Raw genomic sequence first — 24,566 nt, forward strand, 5'->3', positions numbered from 1 at the left:
CGATGAATGCGTGTCATTTCAGGTAACAGAGAAGAGGAAGGGGTTCACATTCAGTTCACTCCATCTGGAATGAGAATTTTATTCAACGTAGGAAAATGAGATAAGGAGAAAGAAATCTATTTCAAGTGGTCGTATCGATCCAGAAACTAGAAATCTTATTGATTTCCGGATGTTTAAAAGAAACAGGCCCTCCAAAATGAACACGATTCAACTTTAACTTTAGCTGAAACTCTTCTGATAAGTAACTGTTCTACACCCCCCCCCCCCTCCCCTCCCCTCCCTCCCATGTGTCCTATGTATGTTCATTTGCTGTCTTGTTGCAAAGATTGATACCACTCTCATGTTGTTGGAGCTAGCAGACTGGAAACTTCCAGCCTGGCAATAATTAAAATTTGCCTACCAATATACCTTTTAAGCCTATTTTTTAATGCGTTCGATTTTTTTTTTTTCATCTCTTCAATTCAAACTAGAATTGCCGCCTTGCAGTTGTATGCCTCGCCCAGCCAGACAAGATGCGCAGTGTTCAAGTTGACCTTTGACATTTAGACATAAAATGTCCTAATTTCATCATTTTATCGTGTCAAGATATTTGTATGAAGGTTTGTCGTGATCAGCATATCAATTATTCAGTTATGGCCACAAACTTGTTTTAGTGAGTTCGGTGTGACCTCTGACCTTCGGCCACCGAAACCTGCTCAGTTCATCGTTGAGCCCAAGTGAACATCAGTGCCAAATTTGAAGAAGCCCCCTCAAGGCATTCCTGAGCCATCGCATTCACCGGAATTGAAAAGACGCGAGGTCACGGTGACCTCGAGGTTTGACCACCAAAATGTAATCGTCGCATTGTTGAGCAACGGTGAACATTTGTGACAAATTTGAAGAAATTATCGCCTTCGTGGGTCAATGCGAGGCGACCGTGACCTTGCTTTTGACCACCGAAATCAAATGGGTTCATCCTTGGGACCAAGTGAATCGTTTTGTTTGTTTGAAGAAATTCCCTGGAGGCGTTCCGGAGATATGACGTTCTCAAGAACAGGACGGACGGAAGGACGATGCGGAAAAAAAAAAAAATAACGCTGGTTATTAACGGTGTGGAGGGATATAAAAATGAGCGGTAACTTCTTGGGAGTCTCTGCTGGTTGCCTCCCAGCCAACAAGTAGTCCGGCACATTAACTTCTTAAAAATGCAAATTTGTATTTTTGCATTTAGTTTTTAAACAGATTCGACATAGAATGTTTATCAATTAGCTTTAGAGACGGGAGAGGGTGAATGTTTCTTACTTTGAGCAGAGTACGGCGAATTGTTTTCTGATGTTAAGTGTTTAGGTGATAAGTGCAAACCACCTGTCAAGCTGCATACAGGATCCATCTTGCATTCATGATATGTGGTAACGCTCCTGTCATCTAACGCTCTTAACAAAAACATCAAATTTAGGCACTTTTTGATTTTTTTTTTTTTTCTAAAATACATCCGTTCTCACGCACATGCAACCCGAGAGAACTCTGTTTGTTTTTTTCCTGTACCTTTTTATGTGCCCGGCTGTTTAACAGAAGATCCAGAAGATGCCATTTTCATTTCGCTACAAGGTTGTGGCGACACACCGCCGAGTAGCTGTAGACCACGGCGGTGACTGCACCCCTAAAAAAAAAAAAAAAAAAAAAAGGGCCCATGTGCATCGATGACTGCTGGGCATCTACTACCCCGTGTTTATGCGTGTTTGTATGTCCGTGCGCTGTCTCATGTCACGGTGACGCTCAGCAGGAGCGACGGCGGCTTTCTAGGACCAGCATCGGCCCGGCGGATGAGACCGGGTGCAGCCGTTGGATCAAACACGACACGCACTCCCGTCTGCAGCGACACAAGAAAGCACCACCGCTGTTCTCGTACTCATCCGGGCAGGTTTAATGTTTTCCCAGAGTGCACTGACAAGATACGGAGCACAGATAAGCGTGAGCGTTGTTCAAAATCTGAAAAACAATCTGGCGTTATAGTTATGTTTATGTGTGATTAAAAAGGTGTTAACGGATGTGAAGCCGGTAATTTGCAGTTTCTTGTCGTTAACGTGTATCTGTAGCGGAGTGATTATCTGAGTATCGGTTAGACTAATGCACTACAAGTGTTTAACATGCTCCAACAAATCTTAAATGTCTCGTATGATAATATACGGAGTGATGAACGGCGTGTAAAAATGTGAACCAGTCGCTGTGGATATAAAATCAGCATCAAACACAAAACACACAATCAGATGAGACGGCTCCGACTGATGTGGCGGGAAGTGATTGACAAGTCTTTGACACCTGCGTGAACCTTTCGCTCAGCACATCCTTAAAAAGGTATATTTCCACGACACACTTTATTTATTGTTCCATAGATTTTTTTTTTTCCATAGGTATTAAATACACGAATCATAATCCTACATGCACAAAATGCAGTGGTGTACAGTCCTCTACTAGTCGTACAAAAACATTTGAAATCTGTGTAAAAGGGCTGGTTTTCTAACGTCTGCTCATGCCTCATCCTTTTTTTTTTCTTCAATGAAAAACGCTCAGGGAGTCTTAAAATGTGTCTTCAACCGCTCCAATCTCGAATTTTAGGGTTACTAAATACTTCCACTCGGTAACGCCCATTACTTATCTCTTAACATTTTGATCATCCGCCTTGCATAGTGTCCGTCTATATCTGTCTGTGGGCTGCTTGGCAACAAAAGAGGTCAACAGAAGAAGTTTGATCACGTGGGAAATCAGATCTGTGTCGAGATCAGCGCAAAGTAAGAAGCTCAACCTGCCTCGTGTCAACTAATCTCAGTGGGCTCCACGAGGAATGGTACAAGTGTCATAGATAGAAACAAACCGAGCGTATTGCACACGGGGTCTTTAGCAAAGGCGACTCAAGTCTTTGTCAGTCGCAATGGAAAAACTTAACAGTGCTCCATTAATGCAGTGAAAACACGAGGGCACAGAAATGTCTCCTCACTCGGTTGTATCGTTTTGGCTTACGGCTGTCGTCAGAGGAGAGGAAAGGGAACGATGTCGTAGCGGGTCGTCACTCGGGACACTCGCTGTATAAATTATTGCACCACACACACGTGACGTGTTCCCTGCATCAAAAACGTCACGCACTAAATGACATAAAGAAATGAGCACTGTACAAAGAAGGGAGTACTGCCTCTTGGCAAACTCTAATCCCCCCCCCCCCTCCCCACCCCACCCAAAAAAAAATAACAAAATCCATGGTCACCGAATAGCTGTAATGTGGATTTACTATTAATCTATTTCTGTGTTCAGTCTGAAGGGAGTTCAGGCGGGACGGCCGGTTTCCCAGCATGCAACTCTGGTTTCCACAGTTCCACAATGCACAGCGTCTATGTGGGCCAGTCCACTCTGGAAAAGAAGGGATGGGACTTGATGTCATCCACTCCTCCCACGCCTGCTCCCAGTCGCTCCATGGGGTTGTACTGGAGCAGCTGCAGACCAAAAGTATTAATTACATTTTCACCAAAATGTGAAGAAAAAAAAAAATCAATTCAAATTCACATGATCATAAAATCCTTTCTGAACGAGAGAATCATAAATCGGTACATTTATAGTCCTGAGGGGTACATAACGAACTGACAAATGCAACTTAACGGCATAGCAAAGCCTCCAAAAAGTTCGCAGTTCTTATGGTTACCGCGTAGAAAAGTTACTTTATACCACTGGCAGATTAAAGTGTGTAAAAACAAATTATCTTTGGCACTCATAAGACAACAAGCAGTTCAAATGAATACCAAATTTCACAGTTTTAAATAATAATGTTAGATATTTCCAACATAAATTCATATGAACATATTCGTGCACATCTGAAGAGGAACGGTTTTGAATTTGTGCAATAACTAAGCAAAGCGCTGTTATTAAGAACATGTCCATCATGAGTAGAGTATATTTATTTATCTGCTACAATCTGTCTGAAAACATTTCTGTTTGAAATATTTCGAATCATTTACAGTTGTTACAGTGATGTCGGTTTTGTATTTTCATTACATATTTGGAGAATTTACTGCTCCCCTGTCTTCGCAGCACTTCCCAGAGATCACTGATCAATCCGATGATATTTTCAGCACTGTAATTTCACACTTGCGACACAATTTTGTCATTTGTGGAGCAGCTGAAACAGGTCACACTAGCCCGGTTCTCCTACTGTATTTATTTCACACAAACCATAACTGCTACTGTAGAAAATAAAATATTGCGCATTTTATTCCCCGGGGAAAGTCCAGCGGAAAAAAAAAAAAAAATCCCTTTAGGAGGGAAAAATCGAATTGTGAGGGCAACTGTGGGAACATGCAAATTGTGAATATGAAATGACTACGATTATTTATGATTACGCTGGACTCTCACCTGCTCCAGCAGAGAACTGGCCTCCTCTGAAACGGACTCGGGGATGTTGAGAGCCGTGTGGCGACCGATTCCTGCTGGATGGCAGCGCAGCAGAGACTGTGCCGAGGGAAGGAGGGATGGAAAGAGGAGAGACAGATAGCCATCAACGCAAAAAACAAACTACTGTACGCTGACACCCGCGGAGCCGAAGTGAATGTTGGAGCACCAGGGACTGCACAAATAGGAGGAGACCAGAGAGCCAGAGCACCTGAAACAACACTGATCCCACCAACTACAACAAGGTCCTGATTTCACTGCTGTTGCTCTTTCTTGGATCTTGTTGTGTGTGTGTGTGTGTGTGTGTGTGTGTGTGTGTGTGTGTGTGTGTGTGTGTGTGTGTGTGTGTGTGTGTGTGTGTGTGTGTGTGTGTGTGTGTGTGAGAGTATCACAGAAACAATGACACAGAAAACATGACTGTTTTTGGTTCTTTCACATAGAACAAAGCTTACTGGAAGGGATGGCGCTCGATCTGCAGTAAACAGATGTATTTTTGGTTTTCAAAGTAAAAGCTGACGAGGTCAAACTGTCAATTTGGTTAAGTGGACATTATTGCACTCACGGGAAAATAAAACTAATCGCAGAAGTGAGAGAAAGTGAGCGCAAGACCTGCGAATGCTTTTCCGACCACAGAATAGAGTCCCATTGTTGAAATAATTGACAATAATGACCGCAATCACTGTATGTTGCAGCAGCGCATCCTTCGGTGCGTCTCCGCTGACGAACTGGAAATGCTAGAGCAGAGTGTGTGTGCAGCCGGCGAAAAAGCCATAAACTGTTTGTGTGTTTGTACTGGGAGGGGACCCGGTGTGTTTTGTTTTTTTGTTTTCTTTTCCATCATTTAGGTCGGTTGCCTCTCCGTCTCTGCTGATACGTGCTGCAGGAGTTCTGGCTGCGTTCCTAGCCGCAGTCAAGACCGCTCCAGGCAAGATCTTATCCTGCAAGGATCAAGAGACACTGTGTGTGCCCGTGTGTGTGCGTGTGTGTGTGCCCGTGTGTGTGTGTGTGTGTGCGTGTGTGTGTGTGTGTGTGTGTGTGTGTGTGTGCCCATGTGTGTATCCTTGCCAGGACCGCACCGAGACATAATCATCAAAGGAGACATCTGTGTGACTGAGTTTTTTTTTTGTGGTTTTGTACCCACACAGGTAAGTAGGTGCGCGTTGTTCGACATAATAACACTCACCTAACACCCCGACTCATGTTTGGGCCGCTGAAGAGAAGCACCGATGTGAAGGCTGATATGAAAATATGGCCGCTGGCAATCAGTTAGAATGTATTCAAATTTAATAGACAATGAAAAATTGAAGTGACGCTGTGCACCTGCGCTGGGTGTCTGTTTTTGCTACGGTGAGAGTATTTGTCCTTCAAGAGAGCAGCAAGTTATAATTAGTATGTGCTTGTGTTTGTGTACATGTATAGCAGCTGAATATATATATCTTCAAAACAAAAGGCTTCCTCCCAAGCCTGTTTGAAGACGGTCCCCATCTGATCCCGGACCAGCCGAGCTGCAGCACCTTGAGAGCTGCCCCGGTCTCCACCTTCCACGCCGATTTGAGGTCGGTGTGCTCCGAGCCCAGCGCTGCTCGAGGAGCCAGCAAAGGAGCCCGGGGAGAGCTGACCCCATGGCCCAGCAGATGGAGCTCAGGCTGGGGGAGAAAGTCACACCGACACCCCTGGCACTCCCCGAGAACCAGAGTAAGAGACGGCAGCCAAGACGCACCTCACACACACCGAAACAACAAACTCCACCTACTCAAACACATGCAGACACGCGCGCAGAATCACACACAACCTGGCACCACCATAAAGAGTGTGAGAGAGTTGAAAGCCAAGACACCTACAGACATCCCACAACACCTTAGCAACAAAGAAAAAACAAACAAAAAACATTTTTTTTTTAGACTTTTAGACTCACCATGCCTGTCAGGAGCTCGAACAGGATGGCGCCCAAACTCCACCAATCGCATGACGTCGTCTCCTCGCTGATACCTCCCACCTCTGAAACAAGAGCGAAAAAAAAAAGAAAAAGAAAAAAAGAGGAAGAGACGGAAACGATCAATAAATTAACAAGCCGAGAAATCGCTCATGAGCTGGGGAAGAACGCGAGTAAGAATAATGAACTCGTGACAAATGTGAAATTAGCGAATATTTGAATATGCATGACTAAAATTATTTATTGATCTTAAGCTTACGAGCTATTTTAAGTATCCTGCTTTTAAACCTTCAACATTAAACACCGTTTCCTCTCGGATTACTTAATATTTCACTGAATTAATGCAATCAATTCAAAATGAGCACAAAAACATGGACACACACACACACACACACACACACACACACACACACACACACACACACACACACACACACACACACACCCCAAGTGTGCGTCTCATAAAAGGGTGATTTGCATAATAAAAAGCAGTTAAATTGAGGAAACCGTCTGTGCTGCAACTTCACACCATCTGCATGACCTGACCTCAAACACAAACACACACTCCGACAACACACACGCACCAAGAAAATGTAAAGCAGGAACACTTGAGAACAAACAGGGAAACGTTTTGTTCATTTTTCTTTATTCCCACGTTGAGTCTTAGCTCAGCTTTGGGCTAAAACTAATGATTAGTCTCATTTTCCGTTAATCTGCGGACAATTTTGTTCAGTCACGCAATTGTGTGTTTGGTCTGTGAAATGTCAGGTAATAGGAGCAAAATATGAAATCCTAAATTGCTTGAGGCCACAGTCATGTCATCAAAAGTGTTTTTGTCTTTTTTGTCCAGTCAAACAAGTTTGCACTCAAAAAAAAAAGAAAGAAGATTTTTAGTTAAGAGAAGTAAAAAAAAAACAAGCAGGTAAAGCTGCACATCTTTTATTTTGGAAAATAACTGAAACAATCATAACACAGTTGCAGCTTCATCACAGATGCCGATGATAGTCTGTCGTTAAGCTTTTTGCTTTGGCGACCACACTGTTAGTACAGTAGACACACGAACACTCACATCCACAAACATGTAAAAGACTCTCAAGGTGAACATTTTGTGAGAAGTTTGTTGACTTCTGTCTAAAGTCTCCCTCATGGACAGTTTCCTGCAAGACTCTGACCCACAGTCACAAAATGTTGAGCGAAGGCGACTGGACTCCACACAAACCAAAAGTGATACTCGTTTGCTAAAGTCAAGCGTGTATGTAGCTCCGCTGGGTACCAGATGGCCTCTTGTGCCGCTCAGCTTCCCTCTCTTCTGCTCCGCACGGGGGAGGGGGTGCCCGGTCACCCAGAGGGCCGGGACCCAGGGTCACGGCTGTGTGTGCCCAGGGACCAGGCACCTCAGCTGGGGGAGTGTATTAGACAAAGACCCTTCATCTCCTGGAGGCTGCCGGGAACTCCAGGGCCCTGTGCAGCTCTCTTGCAGCCAAGGTTAGAGGGCTGTGATACGACTTGCACGTTTTGCACACACACAGATAGAATCACAAACACAAACACACACACACACACACACACACACACTGCACAGCCAACTGAGCAACCAGTCTTCAGGGCTCCCCAGGACTACTGTTTTGACAGCCAAGGAGAGAAGATCGTCATTGAACGGACCAGTGATACCTGTGTAGTTATGAGCTGGAGGGAAGATACTGGACACACACACACACACACACACACACACACACACACACACACACACACACACACACACACACACACACACACACACGTCTCAGAGCAAGGTCGATGTCATCACAATGGATTAATGTCTAAGGAGCTGCAGGGAGAGTACAGTGGAGCTGGCTACACTTACCGCTCTGTCAGAGCGAGGCAGGGAGAAAAGGAGATAGAGAAAAAGAGGATGGGAAGGGAGAATTAACTGCATCCACAGGCCATGGGTCACTCAGAGCCCGGTGTTACAGTGAGCTATATGATGTGTAAATCTTCCAATCTGAACATACCTCCGCAAACCTGACATTTTCTCTCCTTAACAGCGCGTGAAAAATCATGACGGTTCTCAGAAAACAGAAGGATATCGAGGACTTCTGATACAACGGGACAACAATACAGTGTGTTCACCTCGTGGCCTCTTCTTCTTCTTCCCTTTCCCCTCAACAATGCACTTCCCTCCTGCTCTGTATCTTAATCACACTCCATCTCCTCCCTCCTGGGGGCCATAAGGAACTTTCTCTCTTCTCCTCTCGGACCGACTTCCCTAAAATCTTAACCGACAGTCGTCACTAAAAGAGGAAGTGAACTGTGTGCAGGTAGGAAGTAAGGAAGGATCAGTGTATGATGTGTCAAGGCAAGGCAGGCTGATCTGTAAAGCACCTTTCAACAATGGAACAGCCTTATGTAAAAGGTCTTACGTAAGGCACAAAGAACAAGACACCAAAACAAAAAGAGAATACTGAAAGAGACACAAATAGATTTTCAAAGGAGGAAAATAAAGACAAAAAAAGCTACAAAAAAAATGAGTCAGATAAAAGGGAGAAAAAAAAGTTAAAGTGCGGAGCAGTGAAGAGCAGGATATGAATGAAAAGGAGAGTTTCTGGGAGTTTGGCATCGATATGTGGTCCATAAAAATAAACGCTGCTTCTCCATGTTTGGTTCTGAGTGAAGGGACTTTTTATGAATTGTAATGAGGTTTTTTTTTTACCATCAGAAAGATGTGAGAACTGGACTGACAGCATCGGCTTTCTGAATCAACCGCGGGTGTCTTGACAGACTTTTTAGAGAGACCTGTAAAGACATGGTCCAGCTGAGACGAACGTTCTTTGATTCCTGATATACAGTATTCTGGGTTTGAGCATAGGCTGAATTTGTAACTGTCTAAATGCAGCTGATAAAATACAGGTCTGAGTTTATGACTCCACCGGGACCTCTGGCACGGTTTGAGGTCTTTAACATCAGAGACTAAAGCTGAGCGACTCGTCTTTCTTGTTTTGGGAGCTCGTTATCGAAATATTTCTATAATCTCTGTGTCGTCCTTCATAATTACAGTGAGATAGTTTTTTGTTGTCCAGAATCTGAGTCAGTTCCAAGACTGTGAGTCTGGGGAAAGCAAATAAATGATATACTCAAAACGAACCTATTACACATCTTTACAACAGAACAAGAGTAAAAATATTCAACTCAAAGCAGAAGTACTTTCTGGGTACAATTTCTTCCATTAAAAACCTCTCAAAACAATGAGATGACGGCTCGGTGTCAAAAGGAGAAGTAAACTTTATCATTAGATCATGCATGCTCGAGCAGGTAAAAGGATTTAAAAAAAAAAAAAAAAAAAAAGGAAAACAAACATTGTGCTCAGTAACTCAGAGAGGAAGAATATTGAATTTCCCTTTTCTTAGACACTGAAGACAATCGGTTTTGGTCTTGCTTCCTTTCAACCGAACAATAAACAATTCCTATTTCTGCCCAAAGTGGATTGTGTTCCACTGACTTGATAGCTTGTTCTTTTTTAATTTTTTTTTATTTTCCGAGAAGAAAACATTAGCCATCTGATGTTTATCAGTAATGACAAAACGGTGAGAAAATAAATAATCACAAGTGCAGGATAAACAGATTAATTCGCCGCCACTGCATTTTCCGAGCACACTCCCGTGTTTTTTGGGTGTGAATGTGTGTTATTTAAAAACATGTTTCTCTCCTTCTAACGCACGCACGCACGCACGCATGCACGCACGCACACACACACACACACACACACACACACACACACAGTCACAGCAGACCCCCTGCTAGCTTTCTGGCAAACACTCATAAATCTGTCATCAGGAATGAAGCCATTGCAAGAGCTGACCCTGTCTGGATAAACAGCAATACATAACAAGGGCAGGAGAGACACACATACTCTAAACTCTGCGTTTTTGTGTGTGTGTGTGTGTGTGTGTGTGTGTGTGTGTGTGTGTGTGTGTGTGTGTGTGTGTGTGTGTGTGTGTGTGTGTGTGTGTTCACACGTACATGCATCTTTAGACATATCCGTGTTGGAGATGTAGAGGTTCGACGGTATGGAATAAATGAAAGGAAGCACAGCAGGCGATGGCCACTACTTTGTACTCGTGTGTTTATGCCAGAATTAAACATACAGATGGACACCATGAGAAACAAGAACAAGAGAGAAAGTTGTCATTGTTTGAGGAGGGCAGTCGACACACGTCGAAGTGGTCTTCGCACTTAACGGCAGCGCAACACACCCCCTGCTGGCAGCTAACGCGTATCGCATCCACTGATCCATCCGGGATCAACTGTTGACAAGAGCTTTCACACCTGAGCTGAGGTCAGTTCAGCTCCACCTCAGCTCACGTTCAACACTTTTTACATCGGTTGTCAGAAAATATTTTCAGCGTACGAGCTGCAGGCAAACTCAACACTGATGTGATTCAAAAAGCTGAACTTCTATTGTATCGGGAACTCGTGTAGATGATGTGCAACATTTCCATAAAGTTTCTCCTTATGTAGTTTGGAGCCTCAAGTATTTGTTTAATTTTCTCAGCTTCATGTTATTTCAATTTAATATATGTTTCAGTTTTTGACAGCTGATTAGACCAAAAAATGTGGCATTTGAAGACAAGCAACTATCTAGATGTCAAGTGTACAATTGTTTTTTAAATAATGCCCTGTATATCACAGGGTACCCACCAACCCCCACACCCGAGGCCAGTTTAAAAGTCCTCACTTCTTATAAAGACGGGAATAAAACGACATTAATTACGCAACAATGTAAGTGCAGAAATGTCTCTGGTCAGAATTTATATTTTTTAAGCTGCAACACGCATTGAACTTCTTGTGCTGAGATTTACTGTCAACTGTACGCTTCTGTTTTCTATTAGGAAGCTTTTAAGCAAGCTGCTGCTGAGGGAACAAACCGAACACTTTGGATATTAAACGCAGCATTTGTTGCTCTCATTTTTATTACAACAGTCAGCTTCTGTGCGTTCAAGAGACAAGAAGGATTTAAATCTGAAGTGACCTTCCTGGCTTGAGAGAGAGAGGATGAATATGGAAGAATACACTGTAAGTGTGTGTGGGAGAGTGAAAGGTTGTGAGGGTCATTGTGTACGTCTCCGAGTGCATCCAGTGTTTTCAACGAGCAGTCATCACTCCTGCATATTTCAGAAAAACAAAAACAAAATCAAACACATCACACACACACACACACACACACACACACACACACACACACACACACACACACACACACTCCATGAGCCCGAGTGTGAGGCCATATGCTTAAAGCACTTGCATATTGGAAAACTTAGCCACCCATAGATGTCAGATGCATGAACTCACATACCCTCCTCCCCCACCCCACCCCACACGCACAGAAGTGCTAAGTACGGACTCGGTGCTGGAGTCCATCAGCAGTTTGTTTTAAGGCAGCTTTTAAACAGCATGCCAGAGCTGCCACAAGCCAGCTGGGGGGCAAAAACACGGGAGTTAATTCACAACAGGCTGACTGCTGCCCAACAGCACACTCTACAGGACAACGGGACAACTACAACTGAATCTCCAAAATCTCACAACTTCGGAGGAAGAGTGAAAAGCAGCTATTTCCTGTTCATCCTCCATTCACTGACCAATCTGGTAGACACTTAAAAAGGAAAATAACACTGAGAAGATGTGCTACGTGGTTTCTTTCACCTCACAGAAAAACTCAATGCAACAGGAGCTTTGTATTTTTAGATTTCTTTCCATTTTTAAAGTCTGCACAGGATGTTATGTCTCACCTGGTGCGCAGTACATGTTGGTAATCGCCTCTTTGTCGCAGGACTCCTCCACATCACACCAGCAACAAAAGTAGGTAAACTGAACATGACCTAAGGAAAGGAGAGGAAAAGATGCAAAGTGTCAAACAACCATCTGATCCTCTGCATTTTGTCAAACTGACGGAGCCAAGTGTCACTCTGATAATCGACTTTTCAAACTATTTAGCCACCTTTTGAGCACTTCCTTCCTCCATTCCTTTCTGCCTCTCTACATCCCTCCGTGAGCTTTTCAAGCACACGGCCCCGGCGATTACTCCTGTTTAGCGGCTACCCGTTAACGCTATCATTAGAACTAATGGTGTCATTAGGTAGCCGTGGCCATTAGCCCGGGCTAGCCAGACTGATGCACCACACTAGGCCGTTGATGGGCCCTTTAGAACAATAATTACCACCAGGGAGACGAAAACAGCCACTCAGCTAATTAGATGCTTGTTGATAACGAGGTAGAGAGAGATGATTGTAGGACGGCAAAAGAAGAAGTTGAGGGGGAATCTGTGACCTCGTGGTAAAACAACACTTTCCTTCCTGAAAGAGCCTTAATTCTGGTAAATAGATTAGATCGAGGTTGACTGATGGAGGCAGGCCATCAGTCCAGTAGTCTGTGGATTACATCTTGACTTTTTACAAGACAAGTTATGTTGTTTTTTTGGGGGAAAAAATAAACATGACATCTGTGATGTAGCAGCTTCAGAGTGATGCGATTTCTGGATTCCTGCTGCGTCCTCCGACCTCTGTTCAGTGCAGCTGAATTGGCAGAATCATTTTTCTACTCATGTTTCTTAAAAGTTGACACTTCATTTTTTCACTGGCCATCAAAAGATTTACTTCAAGTACTTCCCTGGTTTCTTGATTTGGTGGGATGTTGTTGTTTCAGTAAGGTTTTAAGCCTTTGTGATGTGTATCCCTTGTTAACAGGATCGCTGGATTCTCTTACTATCTTTTAGTCTTCTAATAATGAGCTGATAATGTTGTCGTAAGCTGATTGTTTTTTGTTTTTTTTAACATTCTGACAATAAACTGCATTATTAGCGCTGCACCAGCGTGTTGTAAGTAGTTATTATTTGTTTATACTACAAGTTAGTGACATATCTTTACAGAAATACCCGTGCAAAGCTCTGTTATGAAAATAAAAAGGCTTTTAGAATAACAGATGTCTCACCTTGGTGGTCAAGCAGGATGTTATTGGGATTCAGGTCCCGACAGATGATGCCTTCTTGGTGCAGGGAATCCAAAGCTGTCACCATCTCCACTGCCCAGCATCGTACAAAATCCTCCGGGATCCGAGCTTGGGATGCAGCCAGCGACAGCTCGTCCAGCTCCGCGAACAGCCGTGATACTTCTTTATCAAATTCGCTGCCACCTGTATTACTAATAGCTCTTGATGATTCACCATCGAGACCTAATAAATTCTCAACCGCTGCACAGGCCTCCGTCCCATTTGTGGCTGGGACAGATCCTGTGCCACTGGGGTTTGTAACCAAGTCTGTGTTCACTCTTGTACTGGGCTCTAGTTTCTCACTATGGGAGTCAGTATCTGGAAAGTCTGCATCAAAGGTGAGGTCATTATTTTGGCATTCAGGGTGAGCAAGCAATTTGTCAGAGGCCTCAAATGCAACACTGAAGTCATCCCATAGGGAGTTGAAAGGGGATGTAGATGTAATGCTGGTGTCACAAGTTGCAGAGGCCGTGCATAAAGATGACAGCTCCTGCTCCTGTGGCTGCTCCTCCTCCTCCTCCAGCTGGCTATGAAGCTGTAAAACGTCAGGCTGGATAAACTTTTGAGGTGAGGCTGTGACCTCGAGGCCCAAACACACTCCTGAAGTCTCTAACTCCTCCTGTAAAGAGTCCTCAGTCCCGCTCATTACTGGAAGGTTGACTAAAAGGTCTGGAGGATGGCCCTCGTCCTCGCCGACCGCTTCTTTAAATGAGATTACTGGCACTGACTCGTTGGAGCCTTTATCACTACAGTCCAACCCCCAACGCTCCAAGCTGGGGCCTTTGACCTCCTGAGCCAGCTCTGGAAGATCCTCGGCGACGTCCGAGCCCAGGTCAGACGTAGAAAAGAGGGGCACCTGCTTGTGAGAAGGACGCTGCTCTCCTATGTCAAGGCACGTCACCTCGCTTGCACTGTCTTTACTGTCAATACGAAAGAACTCCATGGGCGTGTTCTTGGACTGATCCAGAGACAGAGGCACAGCGGGGGAACATAAAGGACTGAACACTTCGCTGTGATCCTGCCCCTCACCACGGTGTTGGTCATTGTCGTGTGTGTGGCCGCTTTTGTCAGACAACTCACTGAAGAAGCCGAGTTCCTGAGAACTGATAGGTGAAGACAGGCTGTCGTTGCTAAGCAGCGAGCGGCTCTGTGAAGACGTGGTGGTGGTGGTGGTGGTGGTGGTGGTGGCGGCGGCGGCGGCGGCGTAGGCACCTCCAATGAGAGCATTTCCTGCTCGCTCTTCTCCTCCTCCTCCTCTAGTGCATCTGGTTCCACTTTCTCTTGTTCGTACTCATTGCAAAGTGTCAAGTAGCTGTTGGTGCACTCCTCCTCAGAGGTGGCTCCAGAGTCTGACTGGGCCCCAAACTGTTCAAAGAGCCTTCGAGGGAGAACCTTTTTCAGAGGAGACACGGAGAGCTTCTTTCCTTCCTTCTGCAGCCCTGAGACTGAATCTGAACCTGCAGCAGGACCAGAATCACAACTCACTGAACCTACATCCACCTGTGGTATGGTGTGTTGTGGTGAGTGGACCGCCGTTGTGTGGCTCTTCTGGATGAAAGGAATGTCAAAGCTATCCTCTGGGCTGGAGTTACGCATGTACTTCCCAATGTGAGACCACAGCTTTCCACCTCAAGATGAAAGAAAAAGAGAATTAAAAGACCAAGAGAAATGGAGGGTGCATAATACAGGGGGAAACAGGTATTAGGAAAGGAACTGAGGAAGTAGAGAGAAAAATGTGACCCTTCAAGATAATTACAGCCCTTTTCCACTGAATCGAATTCTTCATGAATGTTTTGATGAACTCAGCAAATTTTGTTTTGTTTTAAAACCACAATACAAAATCAAAATGTTCTTTTTGGGGAATAGTTCCCTTTTCTAAAATATGTCCCATCTCTGGTGGTAGCAACACTGAGCATTGTGGATCAGCCAAACACAAGCTTCAAGACTGCTTTAAGTTCACATCGTTAGCAGGCAGTAATAAGAAAGATGGATGGTTTGTGTTGATAGTCAAAGTTATGTAGTAGATTTATAAAACAATCCTGTAAAGTTTTTTAAAGGAGCTGCCCGTATTTAGAGGCCTTTGCGGCCCCTTAAGAGTCTGAGGGTTTCTGAGCAGCAGTCCACTTTGCTCAGTTAGTAATTGAGCTTTGGGCAAAAACATAATCAGAAAACATTTGTCACCATTTTGCATATAATTTTTCTGTAGATAAAAACACTACATCTATAAAATAAAAAATGTGCCACACACACATTCACATGCCGCCTTACAGACACACACACACACACACACACACACACACACACACACACACACACACACACACACACACACACACACACACACACACACACACACACACACACAGCTGTGGTGTGAGCAAATGGAAGCCAGCATCTGTTGTGTGTGATGAGAATGAATAGGGAGCTCACATTGATGATAATGATAGCAGGGCAGCTCGATGGCTTAGAAAGTAAAACCATCCACATGTTGTTTTGTCCAATGTCACTCAGGTCAATGCCTCCCTCTTTCTGCCTGTCTATCCTCATTCAGACTTGCACGTTAAAAGAGCAGCATACTATAGAAGCAGAAGGAGCGAACCTGGATTTAGCGAATCACAGAACGGGGACGTAACAGCGCTGAAACTGTTTTTGATTGAACTGTCATTTGATTACCTCGATTAGATCATGTTGATCAGCCCCATATGATATTCAATACTGTCCACTAATATTAGCGCAGGGTGGTTATGGAGTACACCAGATTGAATAGGTTACAGGGCATTAAAAAAACGTGGTTGCACTTCATTGTACGCACTCACCCACACACACGGTCTACACACACATCGTAGAGTGAGTGGGATGTAAGGAGGCCCAGGTGTTGGCATAGCTAATGAAGCATGGCGCCACCTGGTATTCAGAATAATGACCTGTGACACACACCCATCTCTATCAAACATCTGTCTGGAACAAGGGCACAAAGCGGGGCAGGAGACGAGAGAAAGAGGGATCGGGTGAAGGAGCGGAAAAGACGAGCGGAGGTAGAGAAGACAAAAGAGGGAAGATGAGCGGGGAAACGTGTCTCTTACCTTCTGCGTACTGCAGCAGAAGGAAGACCGTGTCTTCAGAGACGACAAACTTTCTCAGCTGCACCATGTGCGGCACAGAGTGAGGCATGATGGTCCTCTTAGACCGCCCACAGTCACTGCTTTTCCTCAGACCCTGTAATAAGGAGGAAGAGAAGAGAGAAGGTGAGTAATTAAAGGAGAAGTAGGTGTGAGATGAATAACAAGCTTCTAAGGACAAGAGGAGAAAAAGTAAATTAACCCAAAAAAGGAGGGTATGGACGGAAGGAGGAAGAGGAAGGTGGGCATTTAAGAGTAAGTGGTGGGAGGGGGGGGGAGTAGGAAAGGAGTGTGGCAAAGGAGAAACCTTCCATTAACGAAGTGCCAGCTATGCCCCACGGCAACCCAAAGTCACTGGATTCATCAAGCTACATACAGCGCATGACTTTAAAAGGAGCCACACAGATCTATCAAGCGCCACACGTAAAGTTCACATTGGGTGCGAGAGTGTGTGCGTACGCACGTATGTATGTGTGTGCGTACGTGTGTGTGTGTAGTCGTTTGTGCCTGCGCTGTGCGTCGGCATCTGGCACACGTCTCACACCTGAGAGCAGAGGAGCTGACAGGGACAGGCCCATTAGAATCAATTACACCGGTCACACACAGGGGCTTCTGGCACACTTCACACTTACAGTCAGGACGATGAGGATGCAGGGCAAACACACACACACACACACACACACACACACACACACACACACACACACACACACACACACACACACACATTACACTTACTTTGAGGATGAATGTCTCTTGTGTTCTCTTGTCCATGACCAGAAGAACCTGCGATGGAAGAGAGCCATTAATTGCGGGGTATGAACAGACATACGCAGCCTAAGATGATGTAGTGGTTATGTCCTCCAGAGCAGTGTTTTTCAACGGTCGGGTCAGGGCACACATAAGGGTCATCCGCGAGATAAATGTAGGTCCCTAAATTATACTGGAGAAATTGGCACTGCATTGTTAGATCCTGCTGTGTTGACCAAACTAAGTCCCAGTCATGTAAGACAGAGTAAAAGGAACCAATAGATCTCCGCAGGGTAAAAGCCAAACGGAGGAAAAAGATGCCAAATTGGTCAAAACAAAAGCTACAAGAAATTTAAAAAAAAAAAATGGCAAACAGTTGATTTGTTAACAGACAAACATTATAATTATACATTATAATGTATAATTAAACTAACCTTTTTATATATATATATATAAGTCTATGAACTCTATAAAATAATTTACCAATTTACCAATTAAATCATTATAAATCCATAATGCCAAGAATCATCAGTTCTTTTTCTCTAATATGGGGATTTTCTGCTTTTTACGTTATGAAAAATTATTGTAAATTGAGTATATTTGAACTTTTTTGTTTAATTTCCAACTAATTGAACAAAACATTGAATCTGAAGACGTTACCTTGGTCTTTAGAAAATTATAATGGCCAATTCTTAAATGTTTTTTTTTACCATTTTACAAGTTTGAAAAATGAAAAAAAAAACGAAAAAAAAAAACCACTCACAAATGAACAAATAATCAACAAATGTGGTCATTAAGTGCAATCCTTAAAATGCCCAAAAAAGAAACTTAATCAAACCAAAACTGATGGTCAATCACTTCTTTGTTCATATAGAAGAGGCACAAGTTTCTTTCCTGTGCTCTTAAATCTTAAACTTTAGAGCACATGTGCTACTTGAAAAAAAAGGTGTCACCACAGAGCTATGCAATTTGTCATGACAGAGACAGTAATGTTGAGCAGTGGCAGCTCGAAATTGCCCAAATATACCCAAAGTTCACCAAAAAAAAAGAAACTTTCTCATTTCTCATTTCCCTTTCCTGTCCAATATCTTTATTTCCTCCCTCCTTTTTTCTCTGACATCTCCATTGCTCTTCTGCTCACTCACCATCTCAGGGGAGAGCTTGAGCATATGTGTGCGACCCGGTGTCTCTCTCTCTGTGTGTGTGTGTGTGTGTGTGTGTGTGTGTGTGTGTGTGTGTGTGTGTGTGTGTGTGTGTGTGTGTGTGTGTGTGTGTGTGTGTGTGTGTGTGTGTGTGTGTGGTTTAGTGCGTGCGTTATGTTTTGTGGGTACGTTTCTCTCCATGTGACCCTGACTGAGACCAAACAGGTGCAGGCTAAATGGATATGAATGGAGCTGTGAGTAAACAGAGTGGCGGTGCTAGCCAGGGCGCTAATATAATTAAGAAACAAACATCAGGGAAGGGGGTGGGGGCGGGGGGTGGAGAGGAGAGGAGGGGCGGGGGAGGAGAGGGGCAGTAGGGTGAGGAGCTCTCTCCATCTGTCCCCTCTGTCCCCATTTAAAGTGAGAGGAGGAAGGAGGAGGAGGAGGCAAAAGAGAAGAGGAAAGACGGGGTTCTTGCTGGATATCTTTGTTTCTGCTTATGAGTTTTTTCCCCCACTGGGTGCCCGAATGGTTTCTGACATATTGTGTACTTTGTGGGCACCTCTATGGAGTAACACATGTTGGTATTGTGTCAACATTTTCCTTAGGGGTGTGTGTGTGTGTGTGTGTGTGTGTGTGTGTGTGTGTGTGTGTGTGTGTGTGTGTGTGTGTGTGTGTGTGTGTGTGTGTGTGTAGGATGAGCATCATTGATTCAATGTTGTGCGTCGCTCCCTGAGCTGCTTGCCAAGTCATTTCATGGCTGAGTGGTGAAGTTGCTTCACAGGCAGCTGGTTGAGAGGACCAGCAACCCAAACTGACCTTGTGGTAGTCATAACTGACGCTAAACATACACACACTCAGCCCTTGCCATACATCCAGTAAATCTATTACGTTTTATTGCCTCAGATAAAAGAGATGGTTGAAGAAGGGAAGGACACGAGGGGGAGAAATTTGGAGATGGATGCCATCCACGTTCCGCACCGGGGTTACGATTAAATAAATGAGTGCCTGCTTGACCTTAGCGTAATTATTTTGAGATAATTCTGACATTAAATCACAGAAAGGGAAATGTTTGTTTTAGACAAAGCCCTATTTGTGTCGAGTACAGACTCACGTGGGAGAAAAAAAGATAAACTGTTTGGTTTTAAAAAGGAAACAACACCGAAATAAATTCAAAAGACTTAAATAGTAAACTTACCTTATCTATGACCCCCAACACCCTGAAAGCTCTCAGCTCCTCCGATGGACTCTGCTGCCCTCCTCTGCTAGTGGAAGCACAGCACTGAGCCCCAAAGGCCTTAAAAAAAAAAAAAGAAGACATTTCAGTGTTTTAAAGCCGACTGAAAAACACACATTCATCACATATTGTGACTTCTAGCGACTTTTAACCCAAGTGATATGCGAAAAACTGCAAGTCAGTGTCATAAAAAGAGAAACTAAAGTCCAATGTCATTTTTATACACAAACTTGCTGTGAACTTTTCACCGCACTCTGGAGTAGTCTAATAATTCTAGTGTATAAAGCCCATTTCCACAGTATAACATCAACAGTATAAAGGGTCAGTGACATCTCCCTCCCACTCACCACTGTCTGTGTTGACCCTTGACCCATGTTGCTCCTCAGATGCTGACTGGATATCTGCTCTGCTCGCATCAAATACTCAGCAGTCTTCTTCTTCACTGCCTCTCGTCGCGTGGCACTGGGCTCGCCTAGAAAGAGGTGATAGGTCAATCGTTTGTCTTTGCAAAACAGTTTTCTACAGAGCAAGGTTTAAATTTTCTGTAGCAGCATATCATTTACGGACAAAACAGCATTATATTATTATGACAACTTAATAAGCAGCAGAGTGAAAGTGATGTGTTTTAAGTTTGGCCCTTCTGCACTCGGTGTCGACCCAAAGGTAGCATCAGTAGACACACAGCCTTTGCAAACACAAGGAGTCGGTCAGTATAAAGGCATAAAAATGAAATTGAAGTGCTTCTGACGACACTTCATCCACACTGTATTTCCTTTGACATTGTGTAAGCAGAGTAAAAGCCTTTATATTACATGGGTTCAATGGCAAAAACAAGAGAACAACCCTTCCGGGTATGTTCTTGTTCCTGAGTGACACTCCAGTGGCCAAACTGACCTTGCACTCCTTGCAGCAGCAAGTCGACTCCACTGCGGTAGTACGAAAAAGCTGACTGGTAGTTCTGCTCTTTTTCCTTTTGTACAGCGAAACAGATGAGCTCACTGGCTTTGTCTAGGTAGTCTGACTTCACGTCCTTCAAGTTGCCGCCACCGGCTTTCTTCAGACTGCCGGAGAAGAGCGGCGTTCGACTTGGCCAGCTGACCTCTGGATTAGGCGCTGAGGAGGCAGGCACCAGGGCAGGAGATGGGGTTCGGCGTTCATGCAGAGAGGGCAAGCGAGGGCTGCAGCTACTGCTAATGTTGGCGGCTCCCCCCTGTGGCTGGTTTGGGGAGGTGCGACCTGAGGCCATGCCATCATCCAACCCAGCCAGAGAGTCTGTATCGACGGCCAGGGAGGTCAAGTCGCTGTCACTGGATGGGCCTGGGGAGGACAAGAATCCTCGGGTCAATACTGACAGACACACTCACACATAGTTCATAATAAGTCTACACATGAACAAAAAAATGACAATCCAAATTAGCTCTAATGTTTGTGGGTGTTAGTGTGTTGCACAAGCAAACTTTACTTTACCTCCATACTCCGATGTGATAGTCAAATCATCGGCACCACTGATGTCCTTTTGAACTAAAAACCATATCCACACATCAATAAGTGAGTTTGAATTAGCAGTTGTTGTAAATTAAGAGGAAGACTTGTTGAGTGTAATCCTACCATCAGAGCTGCAGTCTGATAAACTGTCAGCCAGGAAGTCAGAGAAGGGCTCAGCTGGTCCAATGAGCTCTGAGCCGTCGTGGACCTCACCTCCCTGGAAAATCATAACAAATATTGCGGTCAACGGTCTCTCTGGGATTATTCTTGTGTTTCTGCCTGTGTGTGCTCAGGTACCTTGAAGAAATCCTGGATGTGCTGACTATTGTAAAGAGCAGGGATATTAGCAGAGAACTGGAGGAGATCCTCAGAGCACTGTCTTCTCTCTTCAATCACCGAGTCATCAAAACGACCTACATATGCATACATGGATACAAAGAAGACAAAAAAACATACTTGTGATATTTCCATTAAGCAGGTGGTCATATAAAGTAAATCTGATGCTTGCTTGCAGTTTACTACCACTAAGCTGCCTCAAAGGGGCAGAGCAACCACTAAAGATGAGGAAGACTGTAAACAAAGTTCTGATGTAATCATTAAAACAAACACAAGCTTTTTGTCTCTGACTCTTAATCATGACTAATGTCTGACACGGGAATGGAGGGGACTACCGAAGGGTTTCTTACCAAAGACTTTGGCCTTGGCGAAGGGAGGGAACAGCTCCGACTGGCTACAGACATTCTTGTGCAGCTGCCAGAGAATCTGATGTAGCTTCCGGAAATCACTGTATCTTTTCCATACCGTTATCTACAGAAAGAGAGACAGAGCACATGGATGGAGACAGAAAGAAAAGTGGCTTAAGAAAGAAGGAATCAACGATTTTGTGTTTAAAGATCTGCAAAGTGGCACCAATTGTGTCCAAACAATGCCTGCAGAGATAACTTGATTTTATACTTATCTGTAAATGCAATCACATTATCACATGACTGATTTTTAAGTAATCGTTCACATATCAATCATGTCTTATTAAAGAGAACAAACATTCAAATACTTTAACAAAAGCAATCCGCAGCCTTTAACGACAATAAGCTGAATGTAAGTGCCTGCTCCCATGCCAACACATGAATAAGTCTCACTCAAGTTGAAGTCCTCATCTCACCCCCATCCTGTGCAATAACACTATAAAAGCCAACATCCTCACACAAACTTGAGATAAAGTAGTCACTTACTTAGTCGCGTAAAGCAAAGTATTATGTCTTAATGTTGAGACGCAAGTCCAGTTTGCTAAAATCTTAAGACGGGCAGCTACTGTGAGAAAAACCGGGCCGATCCCGACTCCCAAACAGGAGCTGGAGTCAGTAATGGAGATATGTGTTGTCTCTCGTAGACACACATGCAGTAATTGACATCATGCCCGTTGCATTAGCACTGGTTCCAGACTGCACTGCATTCCTCAGTGTGTTTGCGATGTAAGAAAGCATGAATGTATGTTTTTTACTCCATGTTCAGAGAGCTATACAATGAGAAAGTGGAGTTGAACCGTTTAAAAGACAAAACCGTTGCTTTGAGCGAAACAAAGTCCTCAAAAATTCAACAAAGTGATGAGAGATTTCTGTAAAACTACACTTTAAAGATGTAACAGGTATTCCTTAGTTTACTCATTTACTGGGGGATATAAAAAAAAAAAAAAAGCAAGTTGCAATGTAAAAAATAGTGGCTGCATGTCTTACCTCTTGGACATCCTCCGGGTTCTTCCTGGAGATTATCTGTGTGGAAGAGGGAGAAGAGTACTCAGGGCTGTGCAAAGTTCATGCGAGTTTTCCCTTTCTTTCGCCTGCTGAGACTTTCGCGTGGGACCGTCACGAGTATGAGCAGAGCCACAGCTCTGAGCGTGACAATGAGCGCATTATAAAGCAAATGACAGACGTCTTTGAGTGTTTGAACGAGACATCCCCAACAGTCGTAGTGAGCGGGACGGCAGCCAGGCACAGACAAAGAAACTCAGCATGTCCTCGTCCTAAGTTATTAAACTGGGAATGAATGATGATGATGCTTCACCGGACGAGTCTGAAATTGTTCTTGCATCACAGCAACTCCGTTTACGGTGTCGCAAAATAAATCTGATCAATTTGATCTGGTAGTAAATATTTCATTTCAGGATTGGCTGCAAAGGAGTGCTTTAGTCTAAATGTTATTAAATCGCAAAACCTTGTATCTCCGATTTGATGGTAATAATTTGTATTCGCCGTTCAGGACGAAGATCAGAGACTATTTTATTGGCAAGCCTAAATATGTTATGCTGATTCATAAGATTTTCTAAAAAGCAACGACCAACAATATTTTGAGCAGATTCGTATTTGATGGGAGCAGTTTTGGCTTTAACAATGGGAATGTGCTCAAGTGCATGTCTTAGTCAATAATGAGATACGTTACATCATCACTTCTCTATAAATCAAAGAAAACACTTCCTCAGAAACTTAAACCTCACTGTCCAAATCTGAAGGGGAACTTTTTTTTAGGGATTTTTTTTAGGGATTTTTTACACTGTGGGACATCGATTTTTGACAATTAACATTGAGATGTGTGGATAATACAATCAAACCCAGACTTTGGAGTAATCAACACAGATGTGTGGATAATACAATCAAACCCAGACTTTGGAGTAATCAACACAGATGTGTGGATAATACAATCAAACCCAGACTTTGGAGTAATCAACACAGATGTGTGGATAATACAATCAAACCCAGACTTTGACACCGCTCCATCACACCTTGGTTAAACAGCAGGTCTGACAGCTCATTCAAAAGAAGAAAGAAGAGTGTTTATTATGATCTTATTATCTCGTGTTTGCGTCGTATTAGCCTCACTAGCACAGCTGTAGCTCGTAGCATTAGCCTCGTCGTCCCAAGAGTGCCGATTTGTCCATTTACTCACCCTGGCGGTGACTTTGTACACGGTGTAGCCCTTCTGGTGTTTTTTGGGATCTGTGACAGTATAAAACCGAGCAAAATCTCCCCTGTCCCGCTGCGATATCATTCTGATAGTGACAACATTGCCGAAGCTAACAGCCGGCTAGCCGTACACATTCATTCTCTCGTTGCACTGTCAGTGACAAGTCGACGAATAAGTTACAGCGCCTCCCTCAGGACAAACAGTGGAACTACATGCAACTAACGTAACTCGCATCCCACTTTAGACTGTGATAAACACCACAGACTGCACATAAAAGGATAACACCAGTTTGATTATTCGTTTCGGGGTATATATCATTTTTTTTTATTAAGGAAGTGATGATTTCATAACAATGTAATTAACATCATAAATGTACACACAAAGGTTAGTGCATATGTGTTAGTGCCTTATAGTATAATCATTGATATGCACAGACTACATAAAAAGTAAATCATGAAGTATAGAGTTGGGTGATTGCGCTTGTTGGCTCACTA

The 24,566-nt window shown here is 43.8% G+C and overlaps 1 protein-coding gene across 1 annotated transcript; it reads right to left on the reverse strand.

Moving 5' to 3' along the window:
• Positions 1-2,514: 2,514 nt before the first annotated feature.
• On the reverse strand, positions 2,515-24,221 carry rps6kc1 (ribosomal protein S6 kinase polypeptide 1). Its single transcript, XM_069696601.1, is given in 17 exon segments — positions 2,515-3,464; positions 4,378-4,473; positions 6,329-6,411; positions 12,130-12,219; positions 13,328-14,597; positions 14,600-15,012; positions 16,468-16,600; positions 17,242-17,289; positions 19,594-19,692; positions 19,980-20,104; positions 20,527-20,949; positions 21,100-21,153; positions 21,241-21,334; positions 21,415-21,530; positions 21,804-21,924; positions 22,848-22,883; positions 24,055-24,221. Coding segments are annotated over 17 exon segments (3,405 nt in total). The 5' UTR covers positions 24,157-24,221; the 3' UTR covers positions 2,515-3,362.
• Positions 24,222-24,566: the final 345 nt, after the last annotated feature.

Source organism: Brachyistius frenatus, unplaced genomic scaffold (genome assembly GCF_029030835.1).
Source record: "Brachyistius frenatus isolate BFR_SWC_R1_liver_20210118 unplaced genomic scaffold, ASM2903083v1 Contig_21, whole genome shotgun sequence".
Classification (NCBI taxonomy): domain Eukaryota; kingdom Metazoa; phylum Chordata; class Actinopteri; family Embiotocidae; genus Brachyistius; species Brachyistius frenatus.